The 18,751-nt window shown below is 39.7% G+C and overlaps 1 protein-coding gene across 1 annotated transcript in view; it reads right to left on the reverse strand.

The window, feature by feature from the left end:
• Nucleotides 1-18,438, reverse strand: part of LOC129776533 (uncharacterized) — a 28,425-nt gene extending 9,987 nt beyond the window's left edge. Inside the window, exon 1 of the mRNA XM_055782237.1 lies at nucleotides 17,691-18,438. Coding sequence (XP_055638212.1) covers nucleotides 17,691-17,778 — 88 coding nt within the window. The 5' untranslated portion in view covers nucleotides 17,779-18,438. The remainder of the gene's footprint in view (nucleotides 1-17,690) is intronic.
• Between the last annotated feature and the right edge of the window lie 313 nt (nucleotides 18,439-18,751).

Raw genomic sequence — 18,751 nt, forward strand, 5'->3', positions numbered from 1 at the left:
GTTACCAAGTTACGAAGTTACTTCGAAAAAATACTCGAATTCTTTGACTTCTTGTATTGATGTATCTTGCGCGTCAATTCTGCCCTCTTTTTTGGCACTCTCGATTCCAGTTTGTAATGGAAAAGTCCAATTCCACTCGAGCCAAGCTCAAACTTTGCCTCCATATAACCTTCATTATCCACTTGATCAACCACTATAAGACTATATACCTATATACTATATACCTAGAGACTAGTTGTAAACAACAGTAATGGATAGAACCAAAATGTCAGTAAACCGCAGCAATATTGGGAACACTGGCAATATGAGGGATTTGACGATTTAGTCGTACCCCTGGTGGCAGTCGATGACCTTTATTTGCTTCACCTTCATTTTGTTATTACAATAATCGCTCTTTTACACTAGATTGCCCAAGCAAGTCATTTTAACTGCTTTCCAATTTCAATTGAAAAAAATTATTATGACACAATTTCTTAAAAAGTGGTGACTTTTCGTACAACTTATTTACACGTTTATACAAAGCTGTACAAAAAAATAACAAAAAGTCAAGAAATTGTGTCATAATAATTTTTTTTAATTTAAATTGAAAAGCAGTCAAAATGATTCATTACTGTGTCATTATTATTTTTCTAATTGAAATTGAAAAGCAATCAAATGACTTGCATGGGCGATCTAGTGTTGAGGACCAGGCATCAAGAGTTTCTTTTATCGTTCTATTTTTTTGACTCTGTTGAGCAGAGCCTGCGCCGGCGGTTGTGTAACATTTACCCGAATACCATTCACCCGCAACATGTTTACCCGAAGTGAATTTACCCGAATGACATTCATCCGAATGTAAAGGCGCGTCCACATTATGCCGAATGATGCCGATCGGTCTGTACCAAGCGGCACATTCGGTTCGTTATGTAATGAGGACGTCCCATCGGGTGCACGAAGCCGAAGCCCCATCGGATGCACGAAGCCGTCACGAACACACGGAGCACAATGTCGTCAAGTTGACGACGTCAACGCTAATTTACTTCGTTTTGTTTTGGTTCGTCTTTCTTCGAACCGGATCCACTTGTTTCGGCTTGGGTTCGGTTTGATTCGAGTCAGTCTTCGGCACGCCGGCAAGCCCGGGCGGTACGTCGGCTTTACCGGGCGACCAAGGCCGATTGGCGTAATGTGGACGCGTCTTAACAAATACCGAAATACAAAACTAATAATTTAATTATTTGAAAAATGAAGCTATATATATTGGGTATATATAGCTGTAAATAGTACATTCGGATAAGTGTTGCATTCGGGTAGATGTTACGTTCGGGTAAATGTTGCATTCGGGTAAATGTCCATTCGGGTAGATATTCCATTTGGGTATCTATCGCATTCGGGTACCCGGGTGGTTGGAATTCTGGTGAATGTATTTTGGGTAGATGTCGTTCGGGTAACTGTCTTTCGGGTAAATGTGACACAATCGCACCAAAAATGCTTCTGGGAGATGAAACTTGATCACAATAACTTTCTGATTGAAGAACTTTTGCTACGTTTTCTTCAAATAAAACTAATCCAGAAAAACAAGTGGTCACAAAAAGTCGTTTCCACAAATAATTGTGTTGCCGACTGAATATTATCGAGAAAAGTCATAGCAAAAAAGAAACGGATACCTTAGTAATGATTAATAGAATTGTTCACATCACCAACTAGCATTTGCGGGCAGAAACTAAGTTAAGGTCATGATATTTCGGAACATGCTGCACCTTGTGTTGAATTAGAATAAATCGAATAATGACAAAACTAATGAGCAAAATAAAAGGGACTAAAATACACAACACTTTTCCTGCTTTAGAGTAGATGTAACTTATGTCAAGATGAAAACTGTTTGCTTTTGCCAATTGCCGATAATTCACAAAAATAGGTATCTTTGTATCCTTAAATAAATAATACATTAAAGCTCGATTTACCCCTCTGCATTACTCCGCATTGCTTGAATAAATAGCCTCTTCAAATTGATAAGTAAATATTGGTTCAAAGTCTTTTTCACTATGATATGTTTGTTTATTCAACGACGTAGTATCAGTTAGGTACAAATACCAACCGCCCGAATGAATTCACAATATTCTAGCAAGATGTTTTTACCTACAGATAAATCTGTACTAGCAATTTCATCTTTGCTTGAAAGTGTCTGTAAGGTTCAAATACCTGTATAATATCTCTAAAAATAAATAATAAATTCTAAATCTTTTGTCTACACAGTCTCCAGGAACATGCTGGGAACATACGCTACATGTCTTCTTCTTACGCTCAACGGTTCACAGCACCTTCGGGATGTGGTTCTGCCTTCCGGCTACCCCATGGTTTCACTGATTCTGGAAGAGCATAAAGCGGATAAAATTGATCAAAAACTGGTTGACTCAATCGATCTTGGTTGCGACGCCTTTATTATGGACCAAAGACTGGCGCTAGCGTTTTTGGATCTTTTCATCGCCAGCCACGATTTGGCACTGTATAGAAATGCGAACAAGACTGTGATCGTGCTGGGTGATCCGGATTACGCATCCGATATAGGTTCTTGGAGGAACATTTTTAATCATCCAGTGTTGCAAGAAATACCACGTGCGTTGTTTGTTCACTCCACAGGGGAACAAATCAACCTGTTGACTCATAAATTTAAATCATCTCCCGAGGAAGCAGTATCATTAGTTTATCTGGACACGTACTTTGCTGCTAATGGGTCGTTCCTTCTGGGTAGCGATCTTTTTCCGGATAAAACGTTGGACATGGAACACCGGATGTTCCGCTTGGCAAGCTTTCGACTTATACCACATTTTATTTACACGCCGATTGATGACGTTCAGTGGATCGCTAAGTATCGCAATCAAACGGTTAGAATCGACGGTATGGGTGGATTGTTGATGGTGGAGTTTGCCAAGAAGTATAACTGCACGTGGGATCTTTCCATAGGTGAGATAAAAGTCGTAGCCATGCAAGTTTTTCAGAGTATTGTTGTGATTTTTACAGACCAAGCCGGTGAATGGGGTATCATCAACGATAACTGGACAGGCGATGGTATCATAGGGGCCATTGCGGAACGTCGAGCGGATGTTGGTGTCGGTTCCCTCCTAACATGGCAGAGTGTATACAAGTTTCTTGGGTTCACCTCTACGATCCGAAAAGTTGGCATATCGTGTATAGCCCCCAAGCCAAGGTGAGGAACTCAAATTCCTATATTGAATAGCAAACTTGAATAAATTCGCTTAGTACAGCTTGATCCCATCGTGGCAAACAATCAAAATGGTCTTTAGCGGGGAAGTTTGGATCTGCATCGTTATAAGTGCTGTGTGCAGCACAGGCATGTACAGGTTATTTACGTATGCAAATCCGACAGCTGACTCCGATGAGAAAGACGTGATTTGGAGCATGATGAATATTTTGGCAATATTTCTCTTCCAACCGGCAAACATATTGAAGCGGAATGTACCGGAGTGCGTACTCACAGTTGCTCTTTTTATTTTCTCCATCAATCTGGGAAACATATTTGTTGGGAAAAACGCAAGTTTGCGGACGTTTCCTCTTTTCAATCCTCCTATCGATACGTTCGAGGACATCGCAAATAGGGACATGATATGGGTTCAAACACATGAAGCCTGGATACACTCCCTTTTTCTTACGCAGAATGTGAGTTCCCAAAAGTGTGCTATGAATATCCAACGAATGTGAATATGCTATTCTATTCTAGCCATATCTCATGAAGGTTTTAAACAACTATCGGATCCATACAGTCCCAGAGCTGACTATTCTAGCCGACCAAGGCGAGGTCTCATTTGGCGTAAGCAAACTCAACTATGGCCATTACATGATAGGGGACTTCATAACATCTAGCAACGTTCTACTGTATCGGCTAATGAAGGAGGATCTATATTTCGAGTACGAGGTATCGATGACCACCAAGACCTGGCCGTTGCGGAATCAACTCTCCGATCTTATTTTACGCGTAGTGGAATCTGGCATTCGTGCATACCAGGAACCAATAGTTGCCAAACGATACATGGATTATGGGGTGCAGATCAAAATATTTCACTCGCAGGATCGAGAGCAGAGCGCACCGCATCCCATGGGAAGTGAAGATTTACTGTTGGCATTCATGGTACTGGGGGCTGGTCTTCTGTTAGCATTCATGGCATTTTTGGGTGAATTTATTACGTACGGATATTATGGGAAACCTTTGCGAATTTAATTTGTTTTCCATATCAAACGATCAGATATATGAGGATTTACTGAAATACACATGCGATTGCAGATGAGTAACGTCGCAATAAACCGTTTCGGCAATTACGCTCAAAGATTCCGAAATTTTTGAACTGTCTCAATTCGCTCGAAGTTTTCGGTCATGTGTCTCACTTCCACGATTGTTTCGCTTTGCGCCATTCAATGTTAGTTTTTCCCAATAACGTTTAGGTATAGGGGAGATGGGGGTAAGACGGACATGTTAAGGAAAACTTCAATTGTATTTTTGGAAACTCATGTTTTCCAAAACTTAAAAGCAATTTCTTACAGTTTAATATACTGGTTTTCGAAATAATTGGCCAAATGTTTTATAAAAATGTGTTTTTTCATGTTTTTTACTGAAATTAAAACAAGACGAAAATAGAACATTTTTATCGATGCGGGTATAATGGACATGTAGTAGGGGAATATGGACAGGTCAATAATATACGAAGCGTAGAAGTTTATCGCCCGCGAGAGGAATAATTTCGCTCTCTCTCAGTGTTTGTGCGTCCAGTAACCGAAATAGAACAAAAAGAGAAAGCAAATAGAAATAGAGTTCAATATTCTTCCCTTCACTTTCCATTACGCATGGGATGTGATTATGGATGTGACTGTCCATTTCAACCCAACCAGTGCAATTTCAATAATTCAAATTTAGCACTTACGAATGAATTTTCTTATCCGTACATACCTAATATCATTTCTCTGTCAACTCACAAACCTAAATATAACCATCAGCGAATTCAATTTTGCAATTAAACCCCTTAAAATGCTTAATATTAAACTGCAAAAATTACATCCACATGCGGAATCATGTTTGAATTTCGGTATTTCACTTTTGATCAGTATTCATTGTCATAGGATGGTTTAAATATTATTGAATAGCATGTAGAAGGGGTTCCCATCAACAGAAATGTGAAATTCATAATGCAACTATACAAATCAACCACCTGTCCATCATACCCCCACTGTCCGTCTTACCCGCGGTTCCCCTAGTGTTTACTGTTGATTTTTAAATTTGAAAAAAAACCGCTTCGTGGACTCTTTTTGACATCATTGAAGACATAAAAACGAATTCACTGCGTGAACTGAAGGTAATTCCTATTTTGAAGGTGATAATGTAAAATAAGATGGTAAATAAAGCATTTTCTTTAAAAATACAAATTCCGGATAAATATTTGACAAAATGTATGTTACGAAAGATGAAATAAAGTATAAAATGTTAACAAAAGTCTACGGTAGGTCTGCTACAGTGGCAGACATCCATTTGTACATGTTGGACAGATTATTTTAATTAAAAACATCCTAGCCAAGATTCTCCAGAGGATCTCAATAATATTGCAATTTGAACTACAAACTGGCCAGTCCAATATCGAGAAATTCTTCTCAGCTTGGTTTGAGACTGCTTGGAGAAAAATTGAAAAAATGAAAAACTGAAAAATTGTGTCCTCATTTGTATCGTTTCTAATGTGATCGATTAAGACGTCTTCCAGAAGTTCCAGAAGCCTTGCGGAATTCATTCGGGTTGAGATGAAAATCGGTAGTTTTACATGCTAAGAAAAGGCACTTCACGCCATCAAACTTCCACCTCCAAAGTTCCGTTGCGATTTCACGGTGCTGGTTCGACCCGAATAATTCCAATAGAACTGTAACAGTCAGGTCCGTTCAATTTTTTTCTCGTCAGAGACATGAAGCCATTCCGTCTTCCAGCCCATGTATTTCGGTGTGATCTACAGCCAGTTCTGCTTATGGGTGATGGTAAGCTTCGGTTTTCCTTGATGTTTCTTTCATTTGAGGTTCAACGATTCAATTAAAATTTAGACAATTTGTCTGGGGTCACCGTAACATCCAGTTTCTCCTTTTGTCTAAGAACAGGACAGCCGGTTTCGCGTAGTTTCATGTCTTTTTTGCTCTACTTAGTGTGCCCTATGGTCGGACGCTTAATCTCATATTTTGTACCGGTTTTAAAAACAAAATCCGTACCATTTTCTCAGATCTCAGTAAAAGACTTTGTCCGCTGAGCACCATTCGCCATTCCTGAAACTTCATCGTTTGCTATCAAAAAATCAAATAAAAACCCTGCATTATTGCAGATTCAATGTTGTTCAGTCATCGTATCAACTTTTTTTTATGTTGCGTATAGCACTTAAGAAATCGCGATAACTTTACGAGACCTTTTTTTTTATTTGCCTTGGCGAATTTCTGGTCCAACTCGCTGTTCGATTGTTCACATCCGCCCCAACCAGTTCGGTGTATGTGTGAGTACGAATTTTATTGTTCACTCTAACTTTGTTCCATGAGGGGTCTTCGTAGCTACATTGGTTGCGCGTTCGCTTAGTAAGCGATCGATCGTGAGTACAAAACTCAGGGCCTTCAATTGACCGTGTTTGTGTTGTTACAGAATAACTACGTCCAACACGCAACAATAATCAGCGATGCATATCGATCCTCGGTCGAAATACGATCGATTCATCCATACAACTGCTCTGCTCTGCAAGAAACATCGGGCTGTTGTTCTATTAATAACACATCAATGATCGTATCAACTGTCTTCGCTGTCCGGTCTAACTGGACAATGGAAGAACAGAAGGAATACTCTTACGCCTAATATGGCAGCTGTGCAATGTGCTATTTATAGATAGATTTATAGACATGTGACATGTACATGATTAAAATCCGGCTCTGTAACAGCTAAAATGCTAATCAGCCTAGATAAATAAACACATGGGATAAACAAAAAAACCTGATCCTACGACAAAAAAACTCAGTTTAAAACACGTTCTTGATATTTTTTTTCGAACATTTCTAAAATTTACGGCGACGTGGAATAACCGTGAAAGAAATGGTTCTGAAAGTTCATGAATCACAATTAAAGATATCGCTGATAATGTCGCCATATTTGGCTTATGCCATGAAGTCTTGACGTAGGATTACGTCTTTCGGGAACATCGGTCCGGTTGCGAACATTGTCCAATTTCGAGCGCTCCATGACCATTTCAAGATGGATTCACTAGATTTTTCCATCAGTCGATTCGGGCACTCCTTAACAATCCATTGCGATGAAGAAAATTATGAATTTCATGAAACTAACTATCGAACATTCGAAAAATGTCAAGCACTATTGGTACATGCAATCTGGGAAAAATCATACATAACTTCTCTTCAATTCATTTTTCGTTTGTCTCAAAAAAGTGAGCACATACAAAGATTAATATAATCATGGATTATTAATTTTTACAACTTTTCACACGAATATAATACATAAAAAATAGCGCTTATTGCTTAATCATTTCCTAATGGATTTGCGAGATTTTTGCATCAATCGATTTCTGCACTCCCTAACAAATTATTACAATGGATGAAGTTTTATATTTCATGAAACTAACTATCAAATAATTGAAAAATGTAAAGCATTATTTGAGCGAAAATCCAGCGTTCTGATTGGTCGATTGGCCTCAAGCAATCTGTGCTGTGTCTGTGCACGCTTTGATTGGTGACAATTTGCTCTTCTCCAGTTTCACCCGCAGGGGTGTCCCAATATGCGGCAACGCAAAAATGTACCGATCCCGTTAGCGTGCATCAGTATAGAAACAAGTATGTACACTTGTTATATTGGTTGCTTCGCGAAATTTCATTTCATTAACTATGCATTGTAAAACGTTTAGTATAAATGTAAGTGTAACACTATCTGGTAGCAGTTTTTCTGGGAATATTTTCCAAGCGGGAACAAATTATTAAAATCTTCAAGTATTAAAATCAATCACCATGAACGTTTGTTCGTGCATCAATCGAGAACGAATAGACCGATTTGAGCTATTTATTTTATTGTATTATTGGTCCAAATGAAGTTTGCGTTTATACGTTTAGCTTCGTGTTCCATTGGTTTAAGGCGAAACAGGCAATTGTGAAATCATTATGCACCATACATATTCACTTTTTATTATATTATCCGTACAGAACGCAGAAGGCATCTTGTTCAGGACCACAGAGGACAGTTTTGAATATATCTCGTTCCACTTCTGCCTCTTTTATCATGGCATGCACCATTCAACGACTGTCCATCATCCTTCAGCCATAATCGCTCGATTATACCACTAGTGGAGTGAACAAACACTATCCAACGATCAAATTGAGAGTCCAGATTATTATTGAAGAGTCTCATAATGGAATTTCTCAAATATATCACACATATAAATTAATTTGCAACATATAGCCATAACATAATCGTATGTTAACTATGCGGTCGTTTTAGGACACAATCCTCCTGTAACTTTTTAAATATGCTTTATTCAAAAACTGGAAGAGACAGATAACGTCCACATTCACGGAAATAGCAATTAGAGATGAAACGGATATCCGGTAACTATCCGGTATCCGGTCTAGCCGGATACTGCGTACAGGGTGCGCAACGAATTTTTGCAGTAAATTTCAAATAGCAATTTCTAATGCTTGCGGAACAAGATTCAGATGTATCTGGCAGCACTGGATAGCTACTTCTGTTAGGTCAGATGTAGGCAAACAGTGTTGAGTAAACAGGAGTAATCAGGATCAAAAGGTGAATCGAAAGAATAACAGGTGGCCCATGTGATGATTCTAGGCGTAGTCTCCAGCGAGGGGGATGTAATGCCCCCGTATTTCTTTGATCAAGGACTAAATGTAACAGCCGATGTATTCTATGGTCTGCAGGATGCTGTTGTCCCGTGAATGGAGAAGGTTGCTTCTGGCCGTAATTTCATTTTCCAACAAGTCGGAGCACCTGCTCATAATGTCAAAAAAATACAGTTAAAAATACTTGCTGAAAATGTTCCGGAGTTTTGGGAAAAGAAAATTCGGCCCCCTAGTAGTCCCGATATCAATCCTTTGGATTATTTTGTGTGCGGCGTCGTCGAGCGGGATATCAATAGAACGCCTCACACCACACTCAGGTCGTTCAAAGCTAAGATCATGAAGGTGATACAATACATGTCGTTTGCTGCAAAAATTCGTCACGCACCCTGTATATTAGAAACAATCAATAATTTATCATTAACACAAAATAAATCACGAGAAAACAGCTCATTAATATAATTTATACATCATTCAAAATAAAGTTTGATTACTGAAATACCAGTTTTTTCTCAAAATTTAATTAATATCCACTAATAACATTGATTTATTATCTCTATTACTTTCATAATAAATTTTTAATAGTACTCAATATTGATGATAATATGATTGATTTGTAATGAAGTAAGTGTATCCTCTCTCAAATTATCCTCATGAAGATAGTGCCAAGTTTATGTTGTTTTAAATATTGAATTAATATTACTTACTCTTACTCGAACTGTATTGAAATTATTTCAGTATATATCTATAGAAATCCTAATATATTTCCACTGTTTAAAAAATTAACAATTCGTTAATTTTTTAAACAGTGGAAATTTGAAGAAACCACATAACTTGAATCTAAAGAAGCTCCTCTCTTTCTGAAAGTGAAATGTGATCATAAATTCATTGCCATTTTTTTTGAGGCTCATTCGTTCCCTAAAACTCGTTCATGACAATTTTTCCGTACAGCCGATGATTTCAGTGGCGAATAAGAAAAAAAATTTTGAAGCCACTTGAATTTGAACAACAACAACAACAACCAAAGATCTACGAGCTACCCTTTTTTAAATTAAAACTTTGAAAAGTTGTCAAAAATTAATTTCGAGTTAAAATATGAAAATACCGTCCTTCCATGCCAGATCAGTACAGTGGTTTTCAGATATTCGTGAAAATTTAAGTGTTGTTCTTCATCGAAAAATATTAGACCCGGACCACCATTGAAGGGTGGTCCGAAAAATAAATTTTTACCTATTTTTTCCAGTAATGACTTTTAAAAAAAATCATAACTTTTGAACTACTGTACCGATTCAGATGATCGACATATCAAATAAAAGATAACTAGATTTGGAAAAAATATTACACCAGAAAAAAAACCGAATTTTGTTTTCGTAATTACTGATTGTATTTGTTTTTCATAGTTTACATGATCTCGGGACCAAGGGTGCTATATTTTCTTGAAAACTGAAGTTTTTTTTACATAACATATCAAAATTCAGAGAGGTGTTTTTTTGTTTTTGAATTATGATTTTTCAATATCAGCGTTTTTATTTTTAATGATCGTTTTTAGTCTTCGATCAATATTCCTTTATATATGGGGGGTCTTCGTAGCCTAATTGGTTGTGTATCCGCTACTAAGCGAAAAATCATGAGCTCATAACTCAGGGCCCCTCAACTGACCATCTTTGTGTGTTATTCTAGCTACTATGTCCACGCAGCAATTATCATGTGACGGTAATCTTAGTCCTTTACCGCTCAAATTTTCGATCTGCTGCATCGGTAGTTGGCACTATTAATAACGCAACAATGGAAGTCCCGCTGTGAACAGCCCAACTGTGAACATTCGAACAATAGCAATATTCTTATGCCGAAAAAGGCGACATGTGTTGTGCATCGATAGAATATGAAATCTCTTACGCATAAACGGCTATTATGTAATAGATAAAAACAAATGTTTATCGATAGATAGCGATACTCTTACGCCTAAAAAAAATGGTAACAGTGTAATAGATAATTATCTTAAGATAAAAAATGTACACGAATGAATTCTGCTCTGTTACAGCTGAATTGCTAAATGAGCCTAATAAATTAAACTGTTGGGATAATAAAAAATATATTCCTATGCGACTACACATCTATGATTTTTTAATATGTTATGTAAAAGAACTCCAGTTTTCAAGAAAAAATATAAAAAAATATAGCGCCTTTGGTCCGGAGTCCATGTAAACTATAAAAAAACAAATACAATCAATGAATACATTCATTGCTTCGACAACTCGCAAGCAGATCGGTCGAACCTATATTTGATCCGATACAGGTGTTTTTTTTGCATCCGTTTCTAGTGTGTATTTTTTCATCTGGTGCGCTGCGAGCGAAGTAAAGCTCATAAAAAGTGGTGCGCTATCGAGACAATCCGGCAGCAAGACACATCATCACACACGCTACACAGCGGCGGCAAGTAGAAGTTTATTTTCCTCTTTCTTCTTCCATCATTCTGAATAGCTTCTGTGCACGATTTACACCATTGTTTAAACTTTGTGTTTACCAAATCGGCAAGCGTTGGCATTAGGGGTGTCCATTTTGATACATCACCGTTGAACTATTATTGGAACTTTTTTCATTTTCAAATTACACATAATAACAAAAATTGAAATAAATAAAATTTTCAACAATAACTAATATAGAAATATAATTTCTTTTACTAATTTGTATTTTCCAAACTATTATATTCTGTTCATCGAACAGTTGTCTACTTCTTCGTTTTTATTAATATGGCAGAGGGCGGGGAGGATCCCCCATCCACGCCAAAGAATATATCAGATAATGAACCTCCTCCTGAAGAGCAGGAGGATGAAACAGAAGATGAGGAGGAAAATTCTGTATACGAAATAGAAAGCTCTGAAGATGAGGAAAAAGACGAGAAGCAGGATTTTCGTCTAAAAGAATACCCTGATGGCGCCAAAGGCCCATTTATCGTATACTTTAGACGAAAATCCAAACCTCTTAACGTCATTCGCATCTCAAAAGAGTTGACACAGAAATTTTCCGAAGTTACCGAGATTACTCGGATGGGGCCAGACAAATTACGAGTTGTCGTCTCCAGCAGAACCCAAGCGAATGAAATAACGCGCTGTGATCTCTTTGCGATCGAGTATCGCGTATACGTACCCTGTTGCAACGTTGAAATAGACGGTGTAATAAACGAAAAGGGTTTGACTCGAAAAGAGATACTCGATGGTGTCGGTCGCTTCAAGAACTCTTCACTTAAAAGTGTGAAGATTCTTGCATGCGATCGACTGAAATCTGTGTCACTTAAAAATGACAAACGAGTCCTCAATCGGACAAACTCTTTTCGTGTGACATTTGAGGGTTCCGCCCTTCCAAACTACGTTGCAATAGGTGCACTTCGTTTACCTGTTCGGTTGTTTGTACCCCGGGTAATGAAATGCAACAAATGTATGCAACTCGGTCACACGGCCGCCTATTGTTGCAACAAAAAACGTTGCGCAGATTGTGGAGAGAGCCATGATGAGAATCCTTGCCCGAAAGAGCGCAAGTGTCTTCATTGCGGCGGGACTCCACATGATCTTACTCAATGCCCGGTGTACATACAACGAGGGGAAAAAATCAAGCGTTCTTTAAAAGAACGTTCCAAGCGGACTTATGCAGAAATGCTTAAGAGTCCCGTTCCAACGACTCAGAACAATCCCTACTCCATTCTGCAGAACGACGAGCCTGTTGCTGACGCTCCCAATGCAGGAAGTTCCGGTACATCGCAGGGTGCCATCAGGAAAAGAAAAATTACTTCTTTTCCTTCACTCCCCAGAAAGAAAACCGAAACTTCCCAAGTTGGAATGAAAACTCGAATCCAACGTGCTGAGAATAGACCGAAGCAAGTACCTCCTGGTTTAAGCGGTTCTTCTACGCACCAGGGAGCAGCACTTCCCGGAGCAGCACCCAACACGTCTGCTCCTTTTTCGCGGTCGAGGCAACAGCCACAATCTGGCTTGCTTGCGCTTTCTGACCTGGTGGACAACATTTTAAATGCTTTAAATATAAACGACCCTCTTAAAAGCATAGTTTTATGTTTGCTTCCGATTGTGAGAACATTTTTGAAAGAAAAATGTGGTTTTTTGGCAGCGTTCATTTCCCTCGATGCCTGATTCAGTGCAAGAGGTCAAGGATTTGACCACTGTAATACAGTGGAATTGCAGAAGCATCATTCCTAAACTAGATCAGTTTAAATTTTTAGTTCACAGCTCTAACTGTGATGTATTTTCTCTCTGTGAAACATGGCTTTCTTCAGCCGATGAGCTGAATTTCCACGATTTCAACATAATTCGCCTCGATCGAAATGACTCGTTTTGTGGCGTACTATTGGGGATTAAAAAATGTCACTCCTTCTATAGAGTCACTCTCCCATCGATGACAGGCATTGAAGTTGTCGCTTGCCAGACACAAATCAATGGCAAAGACTTCTGCATTGCTTCGATATATATCCCTCCCAGAACTACGGTAGGCCGCCATCAGTTCTTTGATACTATCGAGGCAATGCCGGAACCGCGGGTAATCTTAGGTGATTTTAACTCCCATGGAACAGCATGGGGATCACTCTACGATGACAACCGTGCCACTTTGATTTATGATCTGTGCGACAACTTCAAATTGACAGTTTTGAATACTGGGGAAGCAACCAGAATAGCCAACCCTCCTGCACGGGCAAGCATGCTAGACATATCTCTATGCTCTTCTTCGTTATCCCTGGATTGCATGTGGAAGGTAATCCAAGATCCCCACGGTAGCGATCACCTACCAATAATTTTATCGATCGCTAATGAATCAAGCTCTCGTGAGTCAGTCAATATTTCGTATGACCTCACGAAGAATATTGACTGGAGAACATTTGCGGAAATAATATCTGAAGCAATTGTTTCAATGCATGAACTTCCTCCACTCGAAGAGTATAACTTTATATCGAGTTTGATTTACGAAAGCGCACTTCAAGCTCAAAAGAAACGTGTACCGGCTACCACTTTCCGACGTCGTCCTCCATCACTTTGGTGGGACAAGGAGTGTTCAAAGGTCTACCTTGAAAAATCATCCGCTTTCAAAAAATTCATGAAAACTGGATTAGTGGAATGGTTTCTAAAGTACCAAGCTCTAGAAGCCAAACTAAAAGGTTTGATTAAAGCAAAAAAGCGTGGATATTGGCGGAAGTTCGTCAATGGTTTGTCAAGGGAGACCGCTATGAGCACTCTTTGGAATACGGCTAGGAAAATGCGTGGCTGGAACCATACAAACGAAAGTGAGGAATACTCTGACCGTTGGATTTTTAACTTTGCAAGGAAGGTTTGCCCCGACACCGTTCCTGCACAAAACGTCGTACGCGACATTCCACTTCAAAGCGATTATGAGAATTTTTCGATGGTGGAATTCTCAATTGCCCTTCTCTCATGTAACAATTCAGCTCCGGGGTCGGACAAGATTAAATTCAACTTGTTGAAGAATCTTCCCGACTTGGCAAAACAGCGTTTGCTGAACTTGTTCAACAAGTTTCTGGAGCTGAATATTGTCCCGCATGACTGGAGACAAGTGAGAGTGATAGCCATACGGAAACCCAACAAGCCGGCTTGCGATCACAACTCGTATAGGCCGATTGCAATGTTATCCTGTATTCGTAAATTGTTAGAGAAAATGATTCTACTTCGTTTGGACAAGTGGGTCGAAACGAACAATTTGCTGTCAAATACGCAGTTTGGCTTCCGCCGAGGTAAAGGGACGAATGATTGTCTCGCGCTGCTATCTTCTGAAATCCAAATCGCATTTGCTCGCAAAGAACAAATGGCTTCCGTTTTTCTCGATATCAAAGGGGCATTTGATTCAGTTTCCATGGAAATTCTCTCAGAGAAGCTTCATAATCGTGGACTTTCACCAATTCTTAACAATTTCCTGTACAATTTACTGTCAGAAAAGCACATGATTTTCTCTCATGGCAGCTCGAAATCTTCTCGTTACAGTTTTATGGGCCTACCACAAGGCTCCTGCCTAAGCCCCCTCTTGTACAGTTTTTACGTCAATGATATGGATGATTGTCTAACTAGAGACTGCACGCTGAGACAACTTGCAGACGATGGAGTTATTTCCATCACGGGTACTAATCCCGTCGTTCTGCAAAAGTCGTTGCAAGATACCCTGAACAATCTGTTCACGTGGGCCCTCAAGCTGGGTATCGAATTCTCTACGGAGAAAACTGAAATGGTCGTTTTTTCTAGGAAGCACGAACCCGCCCAATTCCAGCTTCACCTATCCGGCAAAACGATCCAACACTCTATGTTTTTCAAATACCTGGGTGTATATTTTGATTCTAAGTGTACCTGGGGGAGACACATTGCGTATTTGAAACAGAAATGCCAGCAAAGAATCAATTTTCTCCAAACAATTACCGGAACATGGTGGGGCGCCCATCCAGGAGACCTCATTCAGTTGTACAAAACAACGATATTATCAGTGTTAGAATATGGCAGTTTTTGCTTCCGATCAGCTGCCAGGATTCATATTCTCAAGCTGGAGAGAATACAATATCGTTGCTTGCGTATAGCCATGGGGTGTTTGCATTCGACACATACGATGAGTCTCGAAGTTTTGGCAGGAGTACCCCCGCTTACTCTTCGGTTCACAGAATTATCCTACAGATTTCTCATCCGTTGCAAGATCATGAATCCATTGGTGATTGATAACTTCGAAAATCTACTCCAACTGACTCCTCAGTCAAGTTTTATGTCTATATACCATGAGTACCTTACCCACGACGTGCACCCTTCACCAGGCATCTCCAACCAAGTTTGCTTCCCATACTTCTGCAATTCCTCTGTCATTTTTGATCTGTCCATGCGACAAAAAATCCATGGAATCCCAGATCACCTACGCTCCGATTCTATTCCGCCGATATTTTCGGCAGAATATGGGAAAGTTGGATCTGATAAAATGTTCTTTACTGACGGTTCATTCATAAACGAGTCCACTGGCTTCGGCATCTTCAATGAAAATTCCAGTGCCTCTTTCAAACTCAAAGATCCTTGTTCCGTGTATGTCGCTGAACTGGGTGCGATATATTACGCATTAGGGATCATTGAAACATTGCCCATCGACCACTATTTTATTTTTTCAGACAGTCTCAGCTCAATAGAGGCAATCCGCTCAATGAAGGTTGATAAACGCTCATCTTATTTCCTAACTAGAATAAGACAACTATTGAGTGTTTTGGTCGAAAAATTATTCAAGATTACCTTAGTATGGGTTCCCTCTCATTGCTCGATTCCGGGGAATAAGAAAGCGGACTCGCTAGCTAAGGTGGGCGCTTTAGAAGGCACACTTTTTGAAAGGCAAATTGCTTATAATGAATTTTTCCACATTCCTCGTCAGTATACGCTCGTAAGTTGGCAGCGCATGTGGAGTGGTGATGAGTTCGGTCGTTGGTTACACACGATTATCCCTAAGGTCTCGACGAGGGCATGGTTCAAGGGATTGAATGTAGGTCGTGATTTCATTCGCGTGATATCTCGGCTTATGTCCAATCACTACAACCTCAACGCGCATCTCTATCGCATTGGGCTCGCAGCAAACAATCTTTGTGATTGTGGCGATGGCTACCACGACATCGAGCATGTTGTCTGGTCGTGTATCCGGTTCCATGCTGCTCGCTCTCAGCTCTCTAGAGCACTGAGAGCACAAGGCAGACAATCGGATATCCCCGTCCGGGATATCTTAGGTAGCCGGGATCCTGATCTTCTGCTTCATCTATACCTGTTCCTCAGAAACGCCGATGTCAACGTTTAATGATGTTTCCTTCGTTGTGTCCCCGTTTCATATCCCTCCTATCCGATCGATAAACTTTTACTTAGTCGCGGCAATACAAACACACACTCTTTACAGACACACGGGCCAAAGGTTGTGCAGTCCACTGATCATTCAACAAGAGCCAAAGGTTGTACCGCTCATGACAACTCTACACGAGCTGATGATTGCGCCGCCATTCTATCCTGGATTCCTCGAGTCGAGAAAGACGCACCACGCTAGATATGAGGTACAGACTAGGGGGGCGTTGCTGATTAATGGTCAGCTGCATCCCAATAGGAAGTATCCCGTGTCGGGCACACGTACAGAGCATCGAAGACTGCGACATACCAATTATGAGAACACTTGTAATACTAACCTCGAGTCAACCGCGAGTAATCGGTTACATATTACTAACATAGTCTAAGCAAATATTGTCAAAATATTGAACTCCCGGCCCCGTTAGGCTGACGCCATATGAGCCTTAATAAAATATATATTTTGGATAAAAAAAAAAAAAAATGAATACAAATACAAAATCCAAGATTTTTACAGATGTAATATTTTTTTTTAGAAAATTGTGCCTAATACTGGATATGTCGACCATCTGAATCGGTCCAGTAGTTTAATAGTTAGGAATTTTTGAAGAAAAAAAAATCATTTTTGGCGAAAAGGGGCAATTTTTGATTTTTCGGACCACCCTTAAACGGAAATGGGCAAAAAATTAAAAAAAATACGGGTCTAATATTTAAAACTACCACTTTTCACGAGAATCTGAGAACCACTATATCGGTTTGGCATGGCATGGCTCAATATAATACTCAGTGGAAAATACTTATAAAGACTTGAAATAATTTTCTTGATTACTGAAATCCAGTAGTAAGATTTTCCCTCTTTTGGATGAATTCTAGAGTTGCAGAATTTGTCTCACACTCTACTATTGATTACCCATACATCGATGCGGTTAACGATTTTTTTGTTCAAATATGCAAATCATGATCGTTACGCAATGAAAAGGCAATACTCACTATTGAGGTCATTGTTGTAGATAATGATGGTGCCGGGAAATTTCAGTAGATTGTTCAGCAAAGCATCATCATCCTCCAGTTGCGTCATTTTGGTGGCACAAGCCTTTCTATCCGTAGTTGTATATCGATCAAAAATGAAGTCACTTACACGAAATCACAGCTCTGCCATATATCTAGATTTTTCATTCGCTTCCTCTTTGTAATCTCGGATGGCACATTTCAGCATGGATTTATTTCCATAAATGACGAATCTCAGTTATTGGTGAATTACTGAAGGGTATCAATTATTCAACGTGGTTCTTTTTTCACTGGTGGCACAAATTCGATTTCAATGTTTTTGATTTTCATTCAAAAATTCCGTTTTCACTTTCACTAAGCGTGCACTTATTTTGAAAATTTATCCGTTATAATATGTTGTAGTATGAATTTACCATACGAAGGATGAATTAGAATCATCAAATTCACAATATTTCCAACAATGCGCACTAAATTTTCTCCTCAAATGACCAACGTTGAGGTGGCCATCTTTTGTTCGTCATAGGGACGTGGAAGAGCCGAACATTCTGGACGCCTGCTCTCGGACTGGCGCGACGTGTCAACGGACACTCGGACTGGTCAAAGGCTCTCTGTGTTGCACAAAGAGACGCCACAAAGGGTTCCTGGCTCGTGCAAGCTCTCCGTGGGCTCTCTTGGGTGTGCTAGTCGTTCGTGGGAGCCTTTAGTTCAAACTTTGACCTGGTGAAGGTCTGCAAGGATATGCGCGCTTGTGAGGTGAAGAGAAATGGTGGACTAAACAACTCTGCATACAACGTGTGTACCCGAGTACAACTGCTGGTGCTACGTGGACATACACGGGCACAGGCTAACGAGTGGAAAGGATAAAAAACAGAAAAAATAACACCAACAGGACCCTGAAGCAGGTGAAGCGTGGCGAGCAAACGCAGCGGAAGTATATAGAACTGGGGTGATGATTTCGAGCTGGACGGTCTGACGTCAGCCTTGCTTACCATAGGTGGGGAATACCCAGGCGTATGATTCGATATTCGATTTTGATGCAGATT

Source organism: Toxorhynchites rutilus, chromosome 3, assembly GCF_029784135.1.
Source record: "Toxorhynchites rutilus septentrionalis strain SRP chromosome 3, ASM2978413v1, whole genome shotgun sequence".
NCBI lineage: Eukaryota > Metazoa > Arthropoda > Insecta > Diptera > Culicidae > Toxorhynchites > Toxorhynchites rutilus.